We start from the raw sequence: 25,883 nt of genomic DNA, 5'->3' as shown, positions 1-25,883 counted from the left end.
GCTTTACTATTCAACTAAAGGACAAAGAAGCACTTCTCTCTAATGTTGCTATAATATTCAGATTGTCTTATTTTTTACTCTGACCTGTCATGAGATCCTGAGGTGGTGACAGGGAGAGAGGAGTTGAGTAGCTTTCATACCAACTGAGGTGGACAAAGATTTGCTGTTTGCTTATGATAACTTCAGAAGTATTGCATGCAGCATAAAAATCATGAAACATTTGTATATTTTCAAATTTTTTTTGGTACATTTCGTGTTTCTGGGTATCCTTTTCTGCTTGAAACAGTGTTTCACAATGTCTGTTTCCTTTTGCCTTCATGCAGAAAGCTGTTCATAAGATTACACTGGCAGGTCCTAATTATGTTAATTTCATTTGGAGCAAAATGCAGGTATCACAAGTGCTCTGTTTACTTGCTTAGTCATAAAATGTTGAAAGCCAGTTGTCAATAAGGAATCTTATTGTCATTTCAAATGTTCAAATGAAAGCCATTGAAACCAGGTGCAATTCCTTCTATCTATGATGATGTAATTCACTGTATTGTTTTAGCTTAGGATAAATCTGCATAAGGATCTTTGGGCAATAACAAGAGATTATAGCAAATGTCCAAAGCAGAGCCTGAGTAAGTTGTTGGTTTGTTGCACAACTGTGTACTTTAGAAAGGAATGGAATGAGTTCTGGGAGAGGGGTGGCTGGAATCTTGCACCACCTACATTTACTTTGAAGATGCTAAAAATGGAGGTGTTCTTGCCTCTTCTTTTAGAGGCTGGGGGAGTTGTATATTTTATTAAATATTTTCTGCATCATCTGATTCATGTTGGTAGTTCTTGCAATGTCCTGAAAAGGCAGGCAAAAGGAATTTTAGTTTAACTTTTCCTCTCCCTCCCCCTTGCATCTGTGTTATGAGGCAGAAAAAGTATTTTCAGTTAAGGATTCAGTTCAGATCTTGACTGTTTTATCTCTTTGCACTGAAGTCTGGTGTTGCAGAAGCTATTTATAACTTCTTCAATTTATTTATAAGTTGAAGATATAAAAGTGTGAGAGTTATTTCTAGGCAAGGTTAGTAATTAAGCATAAGCCTGTAAATGGAGTGTTTAATCCCTTTGACTGTAGCAGTAATTTTCTCGGATGGAAGGGATCACAAAACCATCTCTGACTTTTTAATCTAGGTTATAGGCAGCACTCACCTGTGAATTACTGGAAGACCCTCCTGTTTCTGTTCCACACAGTATGCTGTTTTGTTGCCAGTGTTCAGCTCAGTGCCAAAAATGAGAGTTATGGTCACTATAGCTGGACCATAATGTAGATTAATGTTCTAGTTGAAAAGTTGAATGTAACGGGATATAGAAGTCCCAGAGAATAGTGAGCATGAAGTATTGTAGGCTGTTGCCCTGTAGCACAAATTCAGTGAGAATGTTCTAAGAGTCCTCTTACAGTAAAACCTTTTCCTTTATTGCATGTGATGTGCTTCATGTACCCAAGTACCTCTCTATTCCTGGGCATTTCACATCCAGGAAAGTGATTTAATTTTACTTTGGAGTACTCTTAAGAGATAAACCTGACACGCTGGTTTGTTAATGTTTGTTTCACAGAGCTTAAGCTATAGCACTGTTCATTTCTGGTCTGTGGGCAACTGAAAACCTCCTCAGTGTTGTATTCCCTTGATTTTCTGCTGTGCAGAAAGTCATACCTTTGTCTGTTCTGTACTTGTGTTTTGTCCTTGAGAAAACTGGAACTGATGGTGAGCTGAAATAGCTGTCAGGCTGGAGCTCTTCCCCCAGCTGCCCTTGGGGAATGGTATATCACAATATGGCTGTTCTTGTAACACTTTGGAAGCTCCTCCAAGACTGCCAGCTTTAGTGAGAACTTCATGGTCAAGTTTCATCTGTGTTAACAAAGATACTGCTTCCTGTTGCAACACTGCTGAGAGAACAAAATTGTGCTTTTAGGATTAAGTGTGAATCATGAACACAAAATAAAAAGACTTGAGGGATGCTATATAAAAGGGATTAATTCTGTATTTGTTGTTAAGGGCAGTAGCTCTATTTTAAAGTCTATTTTGCATCTCTATTAAATATTGTCCCTGCTCAATAAACCCTTTGAGTATGTGTTGGAATCTGAAGCATGTGCTTAACTGTTTTGCTGAATTGGGGCCTTCGTTACCAAATTGCAGGTGTATGTTAGCTTAAGTATTTAAGGAAAAAAATAACTGTAAAACAATGCTTACCGTGTTCTGTTCTGTGTGTTATATTAATGGAAAACTTCAGAAGTGCTATGCTGTTGCTATGCTGTCCCAAACGGACTTAATATAGTTAATGGCATGAATGTTCTATATGAGATATGGTCTAGTTAGGAATTGACATGCGGTGATGAAATAAAAATTCAAAAATTGAAAGTGAGATTCTATTTTGAGGTGCATAATATTTGTAGAATGTGGCTTTCAAATATTTTCCTGTTTAAAAGTGTGCTTCAGTTACAATTTCGAAAATTCTTACGTGGCTATTAGAGCATTTAGTATACATGTGAAATAGCTGGGGCACTGTAAACATAACCATAATAAACTGCTCTGTATACAGGGGTTTAATAACATGGTCATAAAAGTGTGTTTTACACTTAAAAGTGGTGTACTGGTCTGCCAGAAAGCTTGTGCTTTAAAAATATCATTATTTAAAGAGAGCGATTAAGAAGGAAATGCAAGAAGTGGCTGTTCCTAGGTCATTCCTGATAAATATTTGATCAATATGTTCTTTAATAAATAAATAACGCCCCACTTAGCTAGAAAAGGTAGCTCAGTGCAGGGTTAATCTAGTATTCCTCAAGCCTGAACTTACACTTCATGTCTGTGGCTGCATAAAATGTTCATACATATAATGAAGATGGCTTTCCATGCAAAAAGTAAACCTGCACTGTGTAAAACACAGCAGTGTCACTGGGGTTTGTTTTGTGGTGCTGTCTCTGAGGCTTCCATAGCCCAAGACACCTTTGGCACATGGAAATCCTTTGTCATCTGTCACAAATATGGGCCTGTGCCTTGCTGTAGCAATTGTACATCTTTTCTTCTCCACCAACACAAAACTAGCTGTAGCTGTGTTGTGCTCAGTGAGACCACCAGATCTTTGAGAGGCATTCCTCTGTTTAAAATCCTGGACTCTGATGAGAAATAGGAGAGAAGACAGATTCTGAATTACTAGAAATGCTCTGAAATCTTGGAGATTTTGATGGAGAAGCTGAGAAGTACTTGCTGCTCTTACCAGTGCATCTTCTGACCAAGGCAAAAGTGACAATTCTAGATTCAGTTGGCTTGTATGTCTTTTAGCTCTATGATTCTTTAGGACAAGTTTGAAATTATACTAGGGATTTTTTTCACCTTTACACATACATGTACATTAATATGATTTACAAATAACCAACACATTTGTGCTGTGGTCTGGAGTAACAATATTTAAATTTAGTAGAAAGTTTTGGTGTTTGGTTTTAAATCAGTTGGGTTTGAGACTTTTTACATTAAAGTTCAAAATTAATATTGTGTGTTGTGAGAAACATATTTAGGAGATATATGTCCTCATATTTTCATTTAAAAGTTGACCTTGGGTGGATTCATAGGTGAGAGAATAGATATTCTGCAGATTTCTTTTTGTCTCTGCTGGATATAAGCTGAATCTGTCAGCGATATTTTGTGTAGCAAGGTGTGTGAAATCAAATGGGGAATATAGGCCCTTGAAAATAAGAGAAAAACATAGCTGAAAAATGCCAAATAATATAAACAATATTTAAAGCATTTTTATCTACAGTAAATTAAGGCTTAATTTCCAGGGTAAGTGTACCGAACCCAAACAAAATTGTGAGAGTCTCATTTCATCAATATCTTTTTCCTATGTTTTAGCTGTATTGTCAAGAAATAGAAAGGAATTAGCTTCTAGCAATGAAGCATCTCAATGAAAGAATTACCTTTTTCTTTTTTTTTACTTGCTTTTCATCCCTTGCCTAGTACTCTTAAAAACACTGAGGATTTTGGATGTGTTTTACAGTTAATCTGTTTGTATTGAGCAGGCACGAACCGTTGCCATTGTGCTGTTCCATAAACATTGCAAGGGCAAGCTAGTTACTTGTAATTTTCTGTTGTCTTCCCAGGGACGTCAGAGATGGCTTCAGAAGAAGAAGCTTCTATTCTTCTCATTATGGGAGAGATCGATCCCCTCACAAGAGGGACTCTCCTTTCTTCAGGGAATCGCCGGGGAGCCGGAGGGATTCTCCGCACAGCAGATCTGGCTCCAGTGTCAGCAGCAGGAGCTACTCTCCTGAAAGAAGCAAAGCCTATCCTTTCCACCAGCACAGCAGAAATATGTCATCTTTACATAAAAGAAATGTCTCTTCTCAGCAAGGTAATTCTGGATTAATGATGGGAACTGGTTAGTGAGGTGAAGCTGCAGCTCGCTGTATAAGCCTTTTTCCCTTACATGCTCTTTTTAAAATGGGAAAAGCTGACATTTTGTACTATGTGCTGTCTGCTCTGGTTGTTTCATTGTACTCTCTGTTCCCTTATGTATTTCATGTGGGAGATTGTAGGTGTTATTTTGGTATCAGGTCTAGACTGGCTGTAGGAGTTTCAGCTGCACAGCTTTTTCTAGTATTTTGTATTATTTTTAGCATCAGCTCCTGTTATTTCTTTATGTGCTTCATTTGATTTCCTGACAAGAAACTTTGCTTCATCTACAGCAGATGAAGACATTTCTTCCCACAACCAGAATAAAACAGGGATTAAAAAAAAGGAGAAGTAAAAGTACATACTTCTACTTGCTTAATTTTCTCCAAATTTTGCTAGACTTTTGAAACTGACTGTTTTTTAGCAATTGCATTTCAATGTCAAAATCTTTCAGATCTTGCTCTCCTTGAAGAAATGTGAAGCATCTCAGTTGAGTCTATTCTGACTTTTTGAAAGCTTGTCTCTTAATGTTTCCCAGAAGTCTGATGAATCATCTGTTTTGAAAATATTTGAGGTTTCATATTTAAATTATTGGGGGGGGGGGGGGCTTTTTTTAGTACACTACAATCTTAGCCACTCTGTTTGTACAGCTTATGTAAATTAATCCAATTTGATTTCCCATTCTGCAAAGGCCTTCTAGTGAACTGTGCAAACCTACTGTTCATTTTGGCAGCTTTTTAAAAATTAATTAGATTTGTTTTTCACTCACTGAGAGGACACATTGTTTCCAGAGTGACACTGAACCATTATGTAGCACTCCTTGTAAAAAAAGAAACTTTTGTAGTTTTGTTAGCATTGTTTAAATATTGAGGAATAATTTCACTCCTCACAGAGTAGAGATGGTCTTTCTATTTGGTCATTACAGTGCTTTCAACATTTTGTAGCAATACTTAGTGAACATAAATTCCTCTAACTGTAGGGGAGGAAGAAAAAAATAATATAGTTAACTACTTTTCTAGAAGTCTTGTAGGTACTAGTGACAGGAAAACGATGTTGTGAGGAAACCATTCAAAATTTTGGAATGTTTCATTTTTTTTTTAATTTTGAGCTTTGATCATATATGGATATACTGTATGGTTAGAATTACTCAGACAATAGTGGAGGTAGTGATATAGAAGCAGATACATTCACAAACCAGAAAAGGTGCTGATCAAGAGAGGAGCTTACATCTAGGTCTGTGGTTTTCGACATTTTTCTCCTGTTTGCATGGTTAAATACCTTTGCCAATCACTTTTAGATAAGTTTTAAGACACCAGCTGAGTTTTACACTGGACTATTTCTTTATTCCTTTCCCTGGAAAGGAGAACTACTAAAATGGCCCTCTAGATGACTGAATTAAATTATCTATTTGCAAGGTATGAATTGTTTAAATAATACTTTTAGAATAATTTTTGGATTTGATTTGCCTTAGGTAAGCTCATGTATTGAATATTTAAAAGGAACATCAAGTGTGACATCTCATAGGTGTCACCAGTACATTTAAATAAATTTACCACATGCAAAATATATACTATTTCATGTGGAATTTGCAATATGGCATCTTTCTAAAATATTATAATACTATTTAAAATCATGTCATCTGAAGAAGGAATATCCCATGTCTGTCACAGTGGTCACAAGGGGTTTCAGGGTGAGAGAGAGACGAGAATGTGACTTCATGTTCAGAAGGCATGATTTATTAGTTTATGATATATATATATTACAACTATACTGCAAGAAATAGAGAGAAAAATTCTCAGAAGGCTAAGCTAAGAATAGAAAAGAAAACGAATAACAAAGGTCTTTGTTCTAGCAGAGAGCGAGACTCAGTTTTGCCGTGAGTGGTCAGTAAATCTAAACATCCACCTGAGACCAATCATGGATCTACCTGTTGCATTCCACAGCAGCAGATATCATTGTTTACATTTTGTTGCTGAGGCCATAGCTTCTCAGAAGGGGGAAAAAATTTTAAAGAAAGGATTTTCCACAAAAGATGTCTGTCACACCATGTCCTACATACATTCAGATAAATACAGGATTTAAACAAAGGAAACTGTGGGGACATGAAGAAGCTTAGTAAAGGGAGGAAAGGGCGTATGGAAAAGGCAAACATTCATCTGTGATGGGAGAGCATGGAGAGGATGGGATGTTTAATTTTACAGATAGGGCTTTGGGGCTCAAAATAGCCACACACATTCTGAAAAAAATGGCCTATAAATAATGTCTTCTAATTAAATGTTGTTTTTTCACTTTGCTTAACTTTGAATAATTTTCTGCCTTTTGTATCAGTTCATTTCATCTGTTCAGGTGCAAACATAAAATCCATTCAACTGATACAATCTTTAAGGAATCAAGTCTGACAAAGGAGGCATGTGGGAGACAGAATTAGAGTAGTCCATTAATTTAGAAGGAGGTGGCTCACCTATAGGCCTGAGAAGCAGGTATCACAGGAGCAAAACTTGTGTTACTTAGTGGTGACTAAGGAGATGTTCTGTACTTCGTTGCTTTGACTCATTAAATTAAAGCCATATTTAAAGCCATAATGAACAATCACATTTATAGCTCTACAAAAATATCTTCTATCCCAATTTTCATAACTCTTCAATAGCTTTTTAAATTAATCTCTTTATTAATTGCATTTATAAAAAATTAATGAAAGCCAAAGTAAGCTTATATTACCTTGGCTTATTTGTGATCAGTCAGCTGTTTCCAAGTCAGTGTGAATAGTCTGGTTAATTTAGGCCTACTGACAGCATGTTTGCTTTTTTATACTTTTGCAGATCTTTTAGATGTAATCTGTGGACCACAGCTTGAAAACTGGTAGTTTACACTGCTACCAGTTCTGTTGCTGTGGACTGCCTGTAACTGGTCTATGGTGAAACTCTGCACAAATTGTGATTAGCACTGTGAATTTGATTTAATATTTTGCCAGTTTTAACTTCCATAAGAAAGACAGTGATCTCACAAGGAGCATCTGCTCCGTGGTTGTAGAATACAGATCTGTTTCCCATGGCAGGACTTTTCAACATACTGTGGCCTGTTAAACTAGTTCATGCACTACCCAGTTACCTTGAGTGATTGACTGGTGTCTAATATTTCAACTGTTTCTATTATTGCAGGCATATTAAAAAGTGAAATCACATCATCTTGTCAAATGATACTGATACGCCCTTTCAGTTAATGATGGAAAAAAGGACTGGGTTTTCTTTAATGTGTGGAATGACACAGCTCTATCTTTTCTCTCCTTGGGAAGAGAAAAAGTGTTACTAGTAATTACCAGATGATGGAGTATGTAGGTTTTATAGAATCATTAAGGTTGGAAAAGATGGAGTCCAACCTTAGACCTAACACCACCCTATCAACTAGACCACGGCACTAAATGCCATGTCCTGTTGTTTCTTGAACACCTCCAGGGATAGTGGCTCCACCCTCTCCCTGAACAGCTGTTCCAAGCTTAGCCACTCTTGCAGTGGAAAGATTCTCCCTGGTGTCCAGCCTGAGCCTTCCCTGGCACAGCTTGAGCCCATTTCCTCTTGTCAGTAGTTGCCTGGGAGAGGAGTTCAATTCCCATCTTGCTCCAGCCCCCTCTCAGGTAGTTGTTGAGGGTGATAAAGTTCATGTCTGATGTGAGAAAATTTCACTGCAATTTTTCTAAGCCAGTAACCATATTTGGTGTGTATATATATATATATTTTTTTTTTTTTTTAAATTTCTCAGTCATTAATTTCTTTCTCGTAGGTAAAGAGAGGACAGTTCAGTCACTGAAAACATCAAGAGATGCATCACCGTCAGGGTCCACAGCAGTACCTCCATCAAAGGTGAATTTTCTTTTTGAGTACTTCACACTGGTTTTAGATTGTTCATTGTTGGATTTTTTTCCTCAGTTGGAAGGAGATACTGCATACACCTGTTTAAGTGCATATTCCTTGTGATGTTATTTCCTATTCCTTACCATAGGAGTAGGACTTGTTCTTAGAATTCTGGCTTGTTGTGAGTATATTAGTATTACCACTCATTTTGACACAGACACACCTGCCATGTATTCAGTGGGAAAAAACCCCAGGCTTTGGTTGTGCTATGTCATTCTAAGTGCTTATCTCTTACACATCTCTTTTAGAGCTGCTGTGCCAGCTGATTGCCATTGTCCTTGAGGAGAGAGGCAAGTGATGTATTTTCAGTGATGTAAATAGGGAAAATAAGATAAAAGCGATTATGCACAAGTTACACTGATTTGGATCATAAAATATACTTTATAATTAGTTCACTTATTTTGATTTTAGACTCAGCATACTGCAGCTTAGTATCAAATCCTTACTTAATACACACCTTTGAGAACAAGGAGGCATTGCAAAATCTCTTGCTCTTGAGTTAATATGTAGTGTGAGCTTGAGCTCTGTAAGTGCTCTGCTTTCTTCTTCAGTCAGGTCTGATCTGTGCTATATTGGTTTTTTGCCATCAGTTTGCAAGTATATGCTAGCAGTGGATATCCACGTGATATAGGCTATGCAAAATGAAACTTTGTTTGATGGGAGTCATTTCCCAGACAGCATAAATACTTATTGGGTATGCATCAGCTGCAGAAATGGAAATACTTCCCTGGCTGTTCATTGACTTTTCTCTTAAGCCCCCAAATCTGCTAATAATGTAACTGCCCTGTGTCAGTGGAGCTTTTTGGAATCTGCCTTTTGGCTGGAATTGCACTGAACAGTTAAGTTACCCAAGTGCTTCACTGACTCAGAAGTAGTGACAGAAGTAGTCTTGGCAAAACATTAGCATCTCCAGAGGCAGAGTCTTACAATTTATCAAGGCTTGGGAAATTAGTTATATGCTATATATTAGTGATTAAAGGAGATAATTTTCAATGCTCTAAGTTATAATTTAGCTCTGAAATTCTTACAAAGGTATATGTTCCCATAGCAATACCTCTTTTCACTGTACTATCTATTTGCAAATCTAAAAAGGTTATCTTAATCTATAATTATGTTTTGCCTATTCATGCATGTAAATCAATACCTGTTGATGTTACCTGATCGTAGCCACCTGTTTGACTATGGTATGAAATATTTTGTATTTTTCTTTGTTAGCTGTATGGATTGTAAGCCTTGGAGGCTGTATACAACATAGAGCAGAAGGTGGATGTGTGAGACAGGAACAGCTGCTGAGCAAAGTGACAGCCTTTTGCTTTTCTATGTTCTTGATGAGATAAAAAATACAAAAAAAGAGAGACTTCTGGTTTTTTGGGGGTGGCTGGGGCAGCAGTTTAGGGGTTTTTTTATGAGATGTATTAGATTGGTTGTTTCTTGAATGTTTGCAGTCTAAATAGCTGCTGCTATTTTCAACTGAGAAATATGTTCCTGCTCTGTCTCTTCAGCTGAAGTGTAACTGTGCAAATACCATTGCTTTATTCCATAAAATTCACTCAGGATTTAATACGTATTTATAACATTCAACCTATAGAATTAGATTTAGTGAAACTAAATTAAACAGATTTTTTTCTGTATTCCAATAGATATTAGTTAATTTCTTTTATGGCTTGTGGAAATATAGCAGGTTATGTGAGATTTTCTATGATTATGTTACTCCTTTCTTCTAAGTGCCCTCTCCATATCCCTGCATATTCAATTTTGTCACCCCTGACTTCACTGGTTGTAATTCAGTAATTTGCAGTTATAGAAACAGGGATTCCTATTGGAACATTGTGGTGCACTTGTCTTCTGGATTCAGATAAAGGTGGTGTCTTTATGACACAGAATCCTGCAAGGGTTCTGTGAGTTGTGTATTTATGCCACACTACAGTACAGAGGTATTTGGATAATATTTTCTTTGAGGTAAGAACAAAAGATGTGAAGACAAAGGAGTTTTGATACTGGCCATTTATATGACTTAGAATGAGCTAATGGTCAGAGGTGGAGTTTCTTTCATTTGGGTTTTTGTTTGTTTGCTTCTTTTTTTTTGCCTACCTGTTTGCTGAGATGGAACAGGCATGGGGTAGAAATTGTTATGGCCTTTTTCAGGTAGTAGAATTTTTTGTATCTCTTTTTCAGATACCCATTTTAGTGTTGCAATTTTTAATGCTAGAGTGATATAGATTCTTTGGGTGCTTCTATGCATATAGTTGATTTAAGCTAAATAGCCACATAGTGATAACAAGATTTATAAAGCTCGCTGTTCCTAGACTGATGTTTGCCATTGTCTGTTTGCTGCTCTGATAGTCAAAGCCAAATAGTATTCTTGGAGAGAAATCAATTTTTAAACATTATTAATGTGAGAATTGCCATTTGAAAAGGTAGATTTAAAAGAACATAAAACCATGACTGACTCTATTATAAATTATTAGCATTCCCACAAATAGTAAATAGTGGATTTAATGGAAGCAGGTCTGATCACTTAAACTTTGTGTAAAATATTTTTTCTCCTTAATTAGCTCAGGTTTTATACCCTACCTAGTATTTAACAGTTCATTTAAAAAATTTTGCAACCTTTTATGCCTGAAAATCACATTGAATTACTAGTTCACTCTTATATCTGACTTCTTTCAGTGCCCAACAGGTCTCAAAAAATTTTTGTGTTATCTCTAACCTGTGAATTTAATAAACCTTATCTGGAAGATATAGTGGTTTTGTAGTAGTCCAGTGACTTTCACAGATTTATCTTTTTTCCTCCTCTCTTTTTTCTTTTCTTTTTAAAGAAACATGACAGCAAATGAAATAATTTCAACTTTCTTGTTTCCTATTTTAAAATATTTTAGGGATTGGAATAGCTATTTATTTTAATTTTGAAGATGTTTGCCATGTGTAAGTGTATCTTTCATGTTAAAGCTTGACTATAATGTTTTTGTACAGGCCTTGGAGAAGAGCAACAGACTATCAGAAAAGGAACTTGCAGAAGCTGCAAGCAAGTGGGCAGCTGAAAAGGCAGCAGAGAAGGCTGAGGAAAGCAATTTACCTGAAATAACAGAGTATGATGTAAGATAGGATTATTAATCCACTTATTTCCAAGTGTTACAACAATAGGCTCTTGTTTTTCTGTACTTTTCATAAAGGCACATTTTGTAACTTAATCCTGAATTTTTCTGCCTATGCTATTAAATATTTGTTGCAAGGGAGTGAGAGGGAAACTAAAACCTTGCAATTTATTTCTTTTGAATGAATACACAAAGCCACAGTACATTTTGTTAGTATAATTTGCCATGATGTTGAACTACAACTGACACAATACAGTTTCAGCTCTCACAAGTGCTCTCCGAGGAGCTCTTGTAGTAGTGTAGGTCTGAATGTCTACTGAACTCCTTAAAATTAAGAGAGGACTTTGAGTCAAAACATGAGTGTACATAAAACACAAGACTTGAGGAGAGAAGCTCTGGTTTGTTGAGTTCCATTTCAAGCTGTCCCAGCCTATCATGTCATGTATTCTTTTTCAGAAAGCTGTCTCCCATTATATTTAAAATAAACCTTACCTTGTTACTGCAATGGGTATATTTTTTATTTTCCCCAGAATCCTTATTTCATTATTAATCAATGGTAATTATTTACCACTTTATTCTGTTTTGTTTTCACCCCTTCTTGTCTTCCACTCCTGGCTATATTGAAGTGGGATTATAGCCCTTCTCAGTCATTTGTTATACTGCTCTTGGATGGGATGTCTTTTTTGGGTTCTGAATGTTAGTGAAAAATGTATTTTTCATTTAAAACAACCCAAATATTATGTTAATAATATTGTAAATACTCTGTTTCACTTCTGTGATAATTTTTTTCTTTAACTTTCACTTTGTTTCAGCTTTAGAGGCATTCTTAAGAAAAACAGTATCTACTTCACAAAGTCATGTCTTAACCTTTCCAGTTAATGGGTTTGATTTTTTTATCTGTTTGTAAATAATTGTAGAGAAAATGGATGTGTCTTGGGAAGTATCTCATTTCCACTTGTAGAATATAAGGGCTAGATTAGAGAAATAAACTCAATCCATATTTATCTGAACTTTCAAGTCCTGCCCATTGATGTAATGGGTGAATGCATGAGCAGCTCCTCAGTAATGGTCAGGAAGATCTATTTAGATACATGAACTGGAAAAAGCAATTAAAAAAAGAAAAAAAGGGGAGGAGGTGTTAGAATCAAGAAAAAGCAACAGCTGATCCAAAGATGAATACCATATGAAGAAGAACAGATGCATGAACATTTCTGAGAGGTTCAGGAGAGAAATATCACTGTGGTTCTTGATGAGGGGAAGGTAATGGAAGGGAGGAAAGAACAGAGTGGGCCACATGGAGAAGAGTTGTTTAAAGCATCCTCTGCACTTCAGAGAAAACTGCAGTGGCAAAGAGATTAAACATATGGAATCAAAGTGAAGCGATAGCTGTTGCTTGTGGTACAGTCTGAGATGATTTATTGACTAAGAAAGAGGGCTGTAGAAATGCTAATGAAAGAGGTCGGGCTTCTCATTCTGAGTGTTCGAGGAAAGGATTTCTTACCTTGATTAGTAGGCTGTCACATATGAATTGCAACAATTCTGAACTTTTTCCTGTTTATCTTACAAGAGCCTAATACTTGAACTTTGTGTTGCACTGAGCTTTTTAGTGGCCTTCATTCACTCTCAGGCATTTCGTTCTTTACTGGGATAGCAAGATTTGGGATTCAGTCGTAATGGTTTGTGTTGCTGCTAAGGTTTGAGCATGTGTTTAGAGGACTACTTAAGCTTTTTACTTCCTTTTTCTGTCTAATGCTTTTCTCTTTCATGTTAGTTAAGTCTTAAGATTCTTTGCCTCTATTTTTGGATAAAAGAAACTAGTTTTCATCTTCTTCAATTTTCAAATCTATTTTAAAAAAATATAAATTTGTTCCATAATACTGGATTTAAATAATTCTGTAAAACAGAATTGCTGTATTTTCTAGATAAACTCCTTGGAGGTGGCATGTGTTTTCTTTGGAGCAGGAATACTGTCTTAATTTCTGTTTTAGAGAGAGAAATCTTTAAATCACATATTTGCTTTTGCTATACGATAGTTATTGCAATAATAATAACCTGTGGCCCTGAATGCTTCAAGAGTTCTCCAAAATTTTAATTTTTTTGATACTTATGCTTTTGCTACTTTTATCCTTTCCCAGAGGAGTAGTCACATTTTCCTTGTGGATTTTTCTTGCTTTCTGGTGTTATAAATACCACATACACAAATTTCTTCTCAGTGGATGGGGAGGTAGAGGTTATCTGACATCATTGCCTCTACACAGTTAAGGCTGTGTCACAGGGGGTTTTATCATGTCATGCTTTCTACATGTTTAAAATCTGTACTTCTGTGTCTACTAAGATTGTAGCAATAACACTTCACTAATAGTCTTGATGAGCCAAACTGATATATCTGATGACTGTGTTTGGGCTTTTGGGGTTTTTTCATCATAGTGTGATTTTTATTTTTCTCTAAAAACTGAATTTATTGTTTTTTTCTTAAGGCTGGATCTTCAGCTCCATTATACATTGAGCAAACAGAGGAAACAGAGGCAAATCTAACAGACAGTACAGAATTATACGAGGACAGCCAGCTTCTAGGTCGTTCAAAAGCAATTGCAACTAAGACAAAGGAGATTGAACAGGTGAGTTTCCTTGGCATTTTGTCACTAATACACTAATGATTTGCTCTGCTAAAATTACCTTGATTTATTTTTTCCTCCTCCTTGGAGTCTAATATGAATATAATTTGATTTTTCAAGACTGTGTGGTATCATCACCAACAGTTTAATTCTGAAGAACCATGGCATTTATCTGCACATGGAAATTAATGGTAGTTTTCTGCAGCTTACATGCAACAGCTGCTGTTTTGCAAGCTGAGCTAAGACAATGACTGCCCCTTAATTCTCCTGGCTTTTGTTCAGTTGCCTGTGAGGCCATTTCCTGGGCTGCAACACTGTTCCTTTTTATTCACACTTGAAAAGCAGCTATCTACTGTGTTGTTTTTGGAGTTTATTTTTTGTTTCTTCTCTTAGTATTGACTTTGCCTAATCATGTTCATGGTGGGCACAGCTTTCCATGTGTGTGGGGTCTGGCTGGGATGGAGTTTTACCAGAGTGTGCTGTAGCTATGGGAGCCATGATGCAGTTGGTTTGTCCCTGTGTGTCTGATCACAGGGTCACAAAGGCCCTAAAAAAGCAGGACCAGATGCATAAACTTAGGACTTTTAAAAAATGACAAACTGAAAAAAAAGCACAGGCTAGGAAAAGATTTTAAATAAATAGCTGTTGTGATTAATTAGCCTCATGCTGGTGAATGTGTGGTTAAATTTCCTTAGGCCCTAAGGACAAGGTTATAGTGAAAACGGACGAAAATTTGGTCATAAAACCGAAATACTGTTTTCCATATGATCTAATGCTACTGTGTTTGGTAGAGTTTGCACTTAATTCTAGGGAAATCTAGATTATGTTCTATAAAATGAAACTTTTAGAAACTTAATTCAGAAAAGCCTGAGGAATAACTTAGATTTGGATTTTGCACAACCAGTTTCTCCTGTTGTTGATTTGAATATTGAAGGTGTCAGCTTCTGCAGAATTTAAATAAGATTCTAGAATGATGCTAGAAGTATTTTACTTAATTGAACAAGATCTTTATTTTCTTATAAACAAGGACTGTGAATTTGTTAAGAATTAGACAAGATATTTACTTAATCATTAAAAATTAGGACTGGAAAATGATCCACATATTTTTCACATAAATACTTAAAATTAACTTCTGCATCTGCAGTTAAATTTTCTGGATTTTTATGAAATTGTTGTGATAGAGCTGATGATTTTCATAATCATCATGAATATCATAATGAGTCATCATAATAAAATACTGTGAATCTTCCTACTATGTATGGAATCAGCCTGTATACTATTCTGTTTACTTTGAGTTCTCAGGATCTAAATGTAAATTTAGCTTAACATTTAAATCTGTGAAGTGAACTGTAAGAAAGCTTTTATAAGAAAGCTTTTTCATAATTTATTTCTGATTGTCTTGAAGATTCAAGTAATAACAGAATCATTATTTGGTTTGATGGACTTCTTTGCAGTTAAATTTCATTCAAGTGTTTAATGTAGTATTTCTGGATTGTAATTTAGTGGGAGGATTACTAAAATAAAATGCTGATTGCAAAGACTTATGCTGCAAGAATGGTGAAGCTGTAATCCTTCTGCAAAGCAAGATTTTCAAGATGTTGTTTTTCAGTATGCACTGGACAGCTAGCAAGATATTTAAAATAAGTAAGAAATGAAGTCAAGGCATGTGCCACTGGGTATGTGTTAAAGAATTGGTGAGGGCCCAGCTAATGTCTGAGGAAATGAGGTCTGACCCATTGAACTGCTTCCACTTCTGTCTCCTAAATTTTTCTTTCTCTCAGAGCACCAGATCTAATGATGTTTGCTTTTTGGTTCATATTTATCCTCAACCTGATTGCCAAGTATTTCTTGGCTCTTCTAGACTCCTGATAAAGCCCTCTTTGCTTTGCCCTCTCCATATCCATTTGTCTCCAAAGCTCTAACCTGGAAAAGGAACAAAATTTTCCAAATATGTACTTCATAGGATAGTTCTATTTCCTCTGGGAAAACCCAGAGGCAAAAAAACTGTGCTGACAGAACATGCACGGTGTCGCAATGGGCAAATCCATTGCTGTGCAGCAGGGAAACAGGCAGTCTGATGCCCTGGGCAGGAGGGAGGTGGCAGCCTGTGATATAGTCTGTTTTTTCTCTTAAGAAAAGCAATCAGAAATACCCCTTGAGCAATTGAATGAAATATTCATACAGGTGTTCTGTTTTAAATGAGTCCGTGGCAGTATCTTGTGTATCGCTCATATCACTCTTTTGTAAAGTTGCCGCTGCCTTTTCTCTCAGCTACAATAACACAATTGCCAGTTTCAGAATTTTAAATGAAGTGTGATTGTAAGTGATCACCCTGGCTCATCAAGAAAATAGTTGTATATTATTTATTTGATGGGGGACTTACTGCAAACAGTCATGTAAAATCATGTCATTTGATGAAAAATGAAGTTCTTTGTGCGCTGATAATGACAGGGCAAAATGTGTCAAACCAAGGGCTAGTTGCTCTTTGCTATATAGTGACTATCTTCTAGGAGTCTGCAATTGCTTTGCAAATATTAACTGAAGCTGACACAAAGAGAGGAAACTAGAATTTCTGCTCACGGATAAAGGCTTAGAAAAATCCAGACACTGCTTAAACAGAGCCAAGAATGATCTGTGTCACTCCCAAACTAGAAAAACTTTGAAGTATATGTTTCATTTGAAGTGTGCCAATATTACTTGGAAAGGAGGGATATGGCTGCAGATGCACAGATGCTTGAAAATATTGCTGAAGTGAAACTGCAGATCCTGGGCATTTTTTGTCTCATCTTTGAAACATCAGGCATAGTGACATTCTTGTGGAAACACCTAGGTTGCATAGGACTTACCCCAGCCCATCTCCTCAAAATGGGGCCTTCAGGGCTCTGTCAAATTGAGCCCTGCAGATTTGCAATGAAGGAGGCTCTGGTGTTTCCCTGGGCAGCCTATTCCAGTGTCATGGGCTCTTGGTCTTGAGCTCAGCTGCCATCACATTCCAGAGCATGGTTTCTTCCCACCAAGGACACAGTTTCTGCTCACTACTTCTCTTGACAGCTTTCTGTCTGCATTCTTGAACTGCACAATCCCAGCTCCTTGGTGTGGTCCCCTGCTTTTGGGACCTGCTCTGCTGGGAGTGGGCTCTGCTGCTCTCAGGGAAGGGTTCATTTCCCAGAACCTCCTGGCTCTGACACTTCATGATTGGGAGAATAGGGTTTTTTTCTGGCACTTCTGCATGGCAGGTACTGTGAAAATGGTTCCCTTCAATCCAGGTGCAGACTATTTTTAATCTTTGTTCTTCTGCATGCAGTGGAAATTGCGCAGCATTAACGTATATCTCATATTTTAATATAGCCCATTATGTGTTTTTTAATGTTTTGTCCTTAATTAAAAGCTTTGGAGAGTTTTGGTTGTTTTTTTTTTAATTTATTTTTAAATAGAGTACTGAGATAATGAGCCTTCTGGGTTGGGATGTTTTTTGATTGTTTGGTGGGGTTTTTTTTGAAGTTAGATGTTTCCTTAGGTCTTTGAACATGCATTTCCCTCTTTTCTTTGCTTTTACAATTTTGAAATTAGGTGTTAAATGTTGTCTGAGCATTTGCCTGAGCATGGTGAGCTAGAACCCCATGAAACAGATGTTTAAAAGATTGGTCTGGTTACTTGCAAACAGCATTGTAGTGAATTTTGCATCTGCATGTCAGGATCAGTGAACGTCTATAGTTTGCTAATAGTTAGAAATGCTGAAAGTGCATTTCATGCACTTTTAAAATATCTTTGCATTTAATGGCATGCATTACACATTAAGGTAATATTTTGGAGTTGTTTAGTTTCTGGTTTTATATAGTTAAGGATCAGCTTGTCCTTTTAGCATGTAATGTGCTGAAGTGTGGTGGTTTTTTTCAGAAGTGATGACAAATGTGTCCTTGGTGTTAAATTCATAATTGGAGCTATTCAGCCTCAGTGTTGCACAAAAGGCTATCTCTTTGTTCTTCCTTCACGAGCCCCGGTAGCAGCGATTCTTGAAATGCCTTATCTTGTCTAGACATCAAGTCTGTAACACTGTGTTAATTAGTCCATTATTATGTGTCCACTTTTCTTACATGTTGCATATTCAAGTTGAAGTGACATGTATTACCTCTGAAAATCTATTCTTTCCTGAAGACAAATTTTACCAAATGACAATTTTACCAAGTACCCTCCTTGATTCTGTCAAAAAAATCAAACCTCTGAGTTTCTCAGTTTGGTTAGTACCACAGATTTCTGGCATCTAAGGAATTAATTAAGTACAGGAATTAATACATTCATGAATGCTTTTTTATTCTTAATGGGATCACTGGCTGACTGTATGCTTTCAGTTCATCAAGGTTTTTAAGTGTTTAGCAGAACAATATTTTTTAATGTTTAAACATTTAGTTTAATTGCTTCTTTAGTTGACATTCTAAATGAATATTGCTAGTATTAATGAGCTGTTGCCCTAATGGGACTGCCTTGTGTCTGGAAGATGCTGAAAATCAGAGATCTTTCTAAAGCTTGTGTTTGAAACTTCATAGCTATGGTGCATAGAAAGAAAGATAAATGGGGGTGTGACTAGGTCCAAGCTGTCCAAATTCTGTTTCCAGATCTGCTGTCTAAGTCCTTTTCTTTTTTAGGTAAATTACTGACATCTCTGACCTAGAGTTACAATTAAGTAAGAAATACAGGTTTTAGCAGTTACAGTGTGTCTGTGGAGTTTGAGAAGAGCTGTTCTGTTGTTCCCCTTCTTTGTCATAGCTCTTGTTCTGGTAATGTCTATATAGCAATAGCTGAGTTGTCTTTGTGTGTACTTGTTATGGGCCTCTATTCTCTGGAGATGCTGCTCTGAGAGAAGACTGACCTCTCACAAAGTGATATTTTACATTGAAAGGACGTTATTAAAATTTTTTGTTTTAATATCAGCAAAACATGATATATATTTATATTATACAGACATTTCTGTCATAATAAAATAACTACAGTTTGTGTAGTGTATGGGAGTTTGCTGTATGCCTTCCTCACTGCCCCCAACCCCTCCTGTGTCCTTTGCTAGTTTTGTTTTGCTTCAGGCAAAACTATTTTACAGTTCTTTAACAGTATAAAGATGAAAGAGGTTGTAAATATGAAGTAGCTTCTGCATCTTGGCTAGGGATAGGCTCATGGTAAATGCACTGGGAAAGTTTTGTAAAGCTTGGCTGTGATAGATTAAGTGCCTTAAGTTCTAGCAGTTTTAGTAAAATAAGTAAATTAATAAATTGGAGTAATGGGAATCCAGGAAGGGATGAAGGAGGATGCCAGAGCTGTTCTTGGAGGTATCTTTTCTTTTGTGAAGCTCACTTCAGCTGAGCCAGGGAAACTGGTTGCTGTTTCCTTTGATTAGCTTGTTGATCTGCTTGTGCTGTTGCTCATTTCAGGCAAAATTATCTAGATTATAAAAAATCCCCTAATTAAAATATAAGCTAAGAAGTATTTGAGTTAAGTGAAGCTGAAGGAACTGGAACAGTAGCTAAAAACACATTAAAGGATTATTTCTAGTTGTGGATGAGGTCAGACATGCTTTGTTTCTGACTGGAGTAGACCAGAGGAGGAGCAGGCCAGATGAGGGTAAAGAGGGGGAAGCTGTAGATGATCACTCCTTCCTAGCTCTGCTGTTGTCCTTCAAACCTCTGTACTTAACACACAGTGACAGGGCCTTAACGATGGACTCATCATCATCAGTCTAATTTGGTTGGTAGTGCAGTACTACATAGCATGCCTCCTCTGAGCTTATGTTTATTTTACTTAAATGTAACTTGTAATTAAGTGTGTTAATTTATTTTTTCCTAATCAGAAAAACATGTGTGTCAGGTTTTGTTATTTTGCCTTAAGCATCTCAGAAGAAATGATGATAACTCTTTTACTTAATTATATCATCTGCCTATGTGGTTTATTAGTTTCCTTGTATCAGTATCCCTCTCCTTATGTATAAAAGTGATTTATTTCTTTCTACATATTCTTAGACACCTTTTCTTTCATATTAATTCTGACCTGCTAATTTTTCTGTCTTTCAGTGTTTATTCTGGACTTCCTTTTTACCATTACATAATGAAATCAGTCACATTGTAATGCTTACTTGATCTCTATATTTCATGCTTACCTTAGGGGTTTTTTGGTTTGTTTTCTGTTTTTTTGGTTGAATTTTTTTGTGCTGGGGTCTTTCAGTTTTGCAAATATGACCTATTTATTATTAATTTGTGTTTTCATGTTTGTGAAACTACACGAAAGAGAATATAAAAGGTTTTGGTCAGTTTCTTCATGATATCTTTTATTCTCCTTATGAATACATTTATTTAAAGGAGGATACTTGTAGAAGGACATGAAAGCTTTAGCTACTTTTCATGTGTTTGGGCCACCATGCTTTAGAAGTTGTAATCTTGCACTTTCCATTTGTTCAGCTGTGTTCTGTTCCCTTTCTATGGACATCAATGGGTTATTTGGTGTGCACTGCCGTGTTCATAATTACAAACTGCTGCATATGCAAAAGCAGTGCAGCTCATTTTGCTCAGCACCTGAAGGTATGGTTTAATAAGAAATTATATTACCACATTGCAGATTTTTGCCAGCAGCTTTTTTTCATTGGAAAGCTGATAAAAAGTGAGTGTTATTTAATAGGCAGTGCTCATAGGGAAATACTTTTAAGAGAATTTAATACCAGAAATGTATGCATTTATCCAATAACAGTGGGGTATTTCTTAGAGGGGATTGAATTAAATGTAGCTCACCTTTAGCTTTCACCACCATTTATTGAAGATCTTGTTTGCCTTATGTTTTTTCATGTAAACAGTTTTAGGCCTGTGCTGATCACATTATTTTCAAGTTGCCAAATGCTGGCTATTCAACCCATTGACAAATGCAGAGTTTTTGATGTAGAGGCACTTCCTTACCTGATCAAGCAGCTTGCAGACTGCAAGATCTCAGAGGATTGTTTGCTTACAGACATTCTTTAAGGGTATTGTTTACAGGTGTTACAATTTGGTGGCAGATCTCTGGAAGACTTAAATGGGAGAGGGCCAGTAATTAGGTACTTGATTAAATTGCTGGACTTTGTTGAAACCAAAAGAAATGTGGGAAAAAGTTGTTCAAATCTGAAAGACAAGATCAACTTCTTGGTCAGATAAAGTGAAAATCTGAGGAGTTATTCATTAAATAGCATTTTTTCAATCAAAAGCTGATAGTGATTGAGTTGAAATTTCTGGTTCTGTTGTGAGAAACCCGAAGAGCAAAAACAGGATGAAAGACTTGGAAACCATAATAGTGAGTGGGCTAGAAAGAAGAAAGATTAGTTTCAAGAGATGATGAGTGTCAACAGGATTGGAAAAGGTGTTAGAAAGAGAAGAAACTCACTAAAAATGTGTGGGCCTTGATATACAATTAGGAATTAATTTTGAGAAATTGCCTACTGAAAGAACTGTCAAAAGTTGAGATGCTTGGAAGGATAAGCAGAATTGACACTGGCAAACCTCCTGGGAATGATGAAGGATAAAAACCAGAAATGAATCGTCTGAGCCTTGATAAAGGCAATAGTACCTGTGGGAGTGAGGGTTATTGTTTTTGTGGGTTGGATCTTTTTGTTTGTTTGTTTGGGTTTGTTTCTTGGGGTTTTTGGGGTTTTTTTTGATGGTGGGCTTTTGTTGTTGGTTTTAATACCTTGGATTTAATTCAGAGGACAGATCCTTCTCTCCAGATTGGTTCCCAGCTTATTCTTGCTTTAACAGAAGGGCATTTGTGCATTTAAGAAGTAGGTTAACATGATGTTTTTTTATTTTTGAACTGTTTTAAGGATTAAAGATAATTTTATCTCTTAGTAGGCTCAATGCACTGAGAATTAATTTTTTATTCTACAACCTACTGTCTTTTCAGCATTGTAACTAGGGAAACCTGCTGCTTCCTGGATTGAAGCAGAATAAGAACAGAATCAGTCCTGTATACCTAGTAATTAGATCCAGAAATTTAAACTCCCCCAGAAAGAGCCCAAGCTCAAATAATTACTGTCTAGCATCTCTGCCACCAAACACTGATTATGTATTAGCTCTATCATATTCCTGATACAGTCTGAGCACCGATCTTCTGAAAGACTTAGGATACAGGAGTCCAAGTGGTGCTTAAAACAAGATAGATATAGGGCACACAGAGCATGGTGTCATGAGGGAAAGTTTCATAAAACCATGTGTGATGATGGGATGGTGGTAACTGAACAAACATGTAAAAACCCATGGAAAGTGGCAAATGAATGGTAGTGGCAGGAGGGCTGGTGACAGGAAGGACTTGATGTTTGACATGGAAGCTGGTTTCCATTTCTCCTGCGCTGACAAGTACTTTCAGGCCTCAGGAGGTTGAAGCAGGCAGCAACTGAAGAGTGTCACACACAAGACCTGTAGGTAGGGAAAATCTGCTGAAGTGTGAATCTACAGTTTTGTGGGGTTTTGTGTGTCTTTTACAGACTGTTCTTTATACAACAGAAGCTTGATTTTTAGATGACAGCTTTCCTGGTGCTTGTAGTTTAATCTTCTAGCCCATTTGTAATTTGATTTATATACAACACTGACTCATGTATAAATGTAGGATCATCTGTGACCAAAGACACTTTACTGACAAGTTGTGTTTGTCACCTGGTTCTTAAATTTACGTGCTGTATCTCAGTGTCTCACCTAGCCTGATGTCCTCTCTCTTTTGACAGTTGTTCCATTGAGTAGGTTAAACTCAGTATGTTTTAAAGATGGGTAAATTATGCCTATTCATTTTCTCTGACCTTTAAAATACAGGATAATATTATAGTTTTAAAAGGCATCAGAATTGGAAACTGTTCCATAATTAAATTTCCTAAATTATGTGGGGAAAAAATCTATAGTTGCTTAAGTTGCTTATGCATGTGCTGCATCTTTAAGTTATGATTATGAGAACATTAGATTTTTATCCTGGGGTGTAAATGACTAATGTACATCACCATTTATTGCTGACCCACAAAAGATCACTTTCCTGTTTTGTTTGACTCTTATTTGCATTGGTCTGGTGACTTGAGTCTTCAGTGGTTGTCTGGACATACACTTGCATGGATATCACAATGGCATGCTTCACAAAATATGGCATAAAGACAAGGGCCAGGATTCCCCACAGGACAGGTTTATGGTGTGCCTGTTTTACCTTTCTACTTTGACTTGGAAAGGCTAATAGAGTCAGGCTCACTTGAAAAAAACACAGAAAGTGAATACTGCCAAAATGGAGTGGGTCATGTGTTGTTCCTGGTCCTTTACTGCCTCACACTTCTTGAGAAGTAGCATTCATACATTAATTTTCTGCACTATTGAACTTCAAGTACCACTCTGAATGACACTAATAACCTGTAATACATGGGTTTGATACTGTTTTGTCAAGGTTTAATTTGTTTGTTAGCAATCTTTCCCCTTCTCTTTACTCCAGACAGCTTAAATACTTGATCCCATTACAGCATAAAATGTTCTACTTACCTGTGCACTGTGTGCTTACTTGACCACAACTACCAACTACACACCTTACAAGCAGTCTACCACCTTTGTATAGTAAATAAAAGTTATTTATTATTATTAACTTTTTTGGTGACACGCTACCTGAATTTAATTTTAAAAAATCTACTTAAGCGTTTTTAAACATAAAATCATAAATAGATGAGGATATGCTGACACAAGCTTTGCAGTGATCATCTACAGCTGGAAATTTGCCCATTTTATTATGTTTCTTCTTCACTTGGCTTCCTGGAGAAACTATCTTATGCAATCTCAGTATCTGTGCTGTGTATCTTTCGGCTCTATTGTCTGATTTCAACTAAATTCAATTTAGGCATAAACCAAGATGATTATTGTTACAAGCATTATGAAAATAGGCTGTAACAGAAACTGTATGAGTTCCAGTGGAGGATATATATTGATTGCATCCCATTATACATCAAGAAGCCCCTTAAGGAAGTGCTGCAGTCAAAACCAACCTGTAGCACTGCAGACTTCAGCTGCACGTTACAAAGAGTTTGGGGGCAGCCATAATTTGAGGAATTTAATCTCTGTTTTGTACTGTTCTCTGTAGTACAAAACAGAGATTTTATACTGCTATCACAGTAGTCTTTGTGGGGCTTGACCATGAATCAGATCAAGAAAAAGAATTTGTGGACACTTAGTTAACTAGTTCTCTTAAGCACAGTGTGCTTTCTTAAGTGTGCCTGCTGCTACAAGAGAGTACCCACCCTGTGCTGTGTGCTGAGCCACTATGTCTCTGAATATTCAGTATCCTGGAAGTACTGCTTTAGACACAGTAATTTAATCATCAGGCAGAAATCTATAGAAAGCTGTAGTCTTTGATGGTATTTGCACAGTAACTGTTTATTCTCATCATAGGGAAGATAAAACTTGAAGATGTTTTTGTTCTGTTTTTAAAGCTGCTATGACCAGAACTGTCATCTTCCTTTGAGACACATCACCATCTTCTAACATTGACAGGATTGGTTCTACATATTTTTGAGAATTAACTCACTTGGAAGCACGAGTGCATCATTAAACACCGTCTGAACAGCCCCTTTCACCTGGCTGTTGGAACCAGACTTTGATTTATTGTGAAGCAAACTGGCCCCTAAGTTCTTGGGACTATTTCTAGCTGAGGAATGAGGTGACCTCAGAATTGGAGGGTGGAGGATATCTGGAAGAGATGAAAGGATTTATGGTGACAGGAGAGGTAGGGTTAGTAACTGAGTGTGGGAAGCAGTGAACAAGGGTGGGACTGGACTCCCAGTTGAAAAAAAGAGAGATTTTTGCCAAGATCAGGAACTGCAGCCAAGAGGGTGGGGGAAGGAATGAGATGGGGAACATGGGTGGAGATGGGAATTAATTCCACAGGAGCTCTAAAGCCCATGGGCAAATGCAGTGGAGTTTCTCCCTGGCTGGAGGGTGGAGACGCTACATCATGCAAGAGAACCCGCTGCTATTTCTGGTGCCAGAGACAAGTGGGGAGCAGTCGGTGCTCCCAGCTTGGTGTCTTCCTCTCTGCATGCCCTCCAGGCGTCTGCAGGAAGCTGCAATGGTAAGGCAGGAAATGCAGCGTTCCTGCATCAAGTACCTGGAATTGCTTTCTAAAAAATTTGGTAAACATGCCATTCACTGCTGTTGTTCTGTTTGGTTCAGTTTACTGTATTTGTCATCAACTAGGACGTACATGTAACGTACCCTAATGTAAAAATTAGTTGCTTATTAAATTATTAATCTGCTTACCCAACTGTGGGTCTAGCCATAACTCAAAACTACTTTCACAAATTTTTTAAAATATTTTTTATAGTTTTGTCAATTTTACTCTTAGGCGTCACTGCAGCTCACTGTACAGTTTTCCTTTTTCTTATGGATATGATATGGAAGATGATTTCTTGCAATTATGTTTTTGCTAAAATCAGAAGCAGAGATAAGCAAGTAATTATTACCAGATAAGTTACTAAAAAACCCTGTACTTCAGGAGTGTTCCTTTTTACTTTAAGCAGCTACCCAGAAAAGCACATATCATTATATTGAGCTGGCTCTGAAGCTTTTTAATGTGTGTAGGTGTTACTCGTGTCACAGTAAGCAGCCAGAGCAGTGATCCCAAAGAGAAGTATCTCATCTGCTGTAAAGGTTGTTCTAAGTATTCCTAACAAAACATATGTGCATATTGCTGAGGAGTTATATTGAGATATGCAGAGGTCTGTTGGGGATAGAGTGCTGAGCTTGGTTTTGTCTCTTGTGGATCAACTAAGATTTTAAAAGAGGCAAGGACATTTAGCATGTTAGCTGAGTATGAGTACTCAGTGTCTGG

The 25,883-nt window shown here is 36.8% G+C and overlaps 1 protein-coding gene across 3 annotated transcripts in view; it reads left to right on the top strand.

Moving 5' to 3' along the window:
• Positions 1-25,883, top strand: part of PPHLN1 (periphilin 1) — a 64,035-nt gene that overhangs the window by 21,496 nt on the left and 16,656 nt on the right. For all 3 annotated transcript variants that reach the window (XM_063155200.1, XM_063155199.1, XM_063155196.1), the window contains exons 6-9: positions 4,130-4,380; positions 8,199-8,278; positions 11,303-11,425; positions 13,902-14,042. In XM_063155200.1, coding sequence (XP_063011270.1) covers positions 4,130-4,380; positions 8,199-8,278; positions 11,303-11,425; positions 13,902-14,042 — 595 coding nt within the window. The remainder of the gene's footprint in view (positions 1-4,129; positions 4,381-8,198; positions 8,279-11,302; positions 11,426-13,901; positions 14,043-25,883) is intronic.

This window comes from Melospiza melodia, chromosome 4, assembly GCF_035770615.1.
Source record: "Melospiza melodia melodia isolate bMelMel2 chromosome 4, bMelMel2.pri, whole genome shotgun sequence".
Lineage (NCBI taxonomy): Eukaryota > Metazoa > Chordata > Aves > Passeriformes > Passerellidae > Melospiza > Melospiza melodia.
Note: the sequence above shows the minus strand (reverse complement) of the source record. Positions and strands in the feature narration are given on the sequence as shown.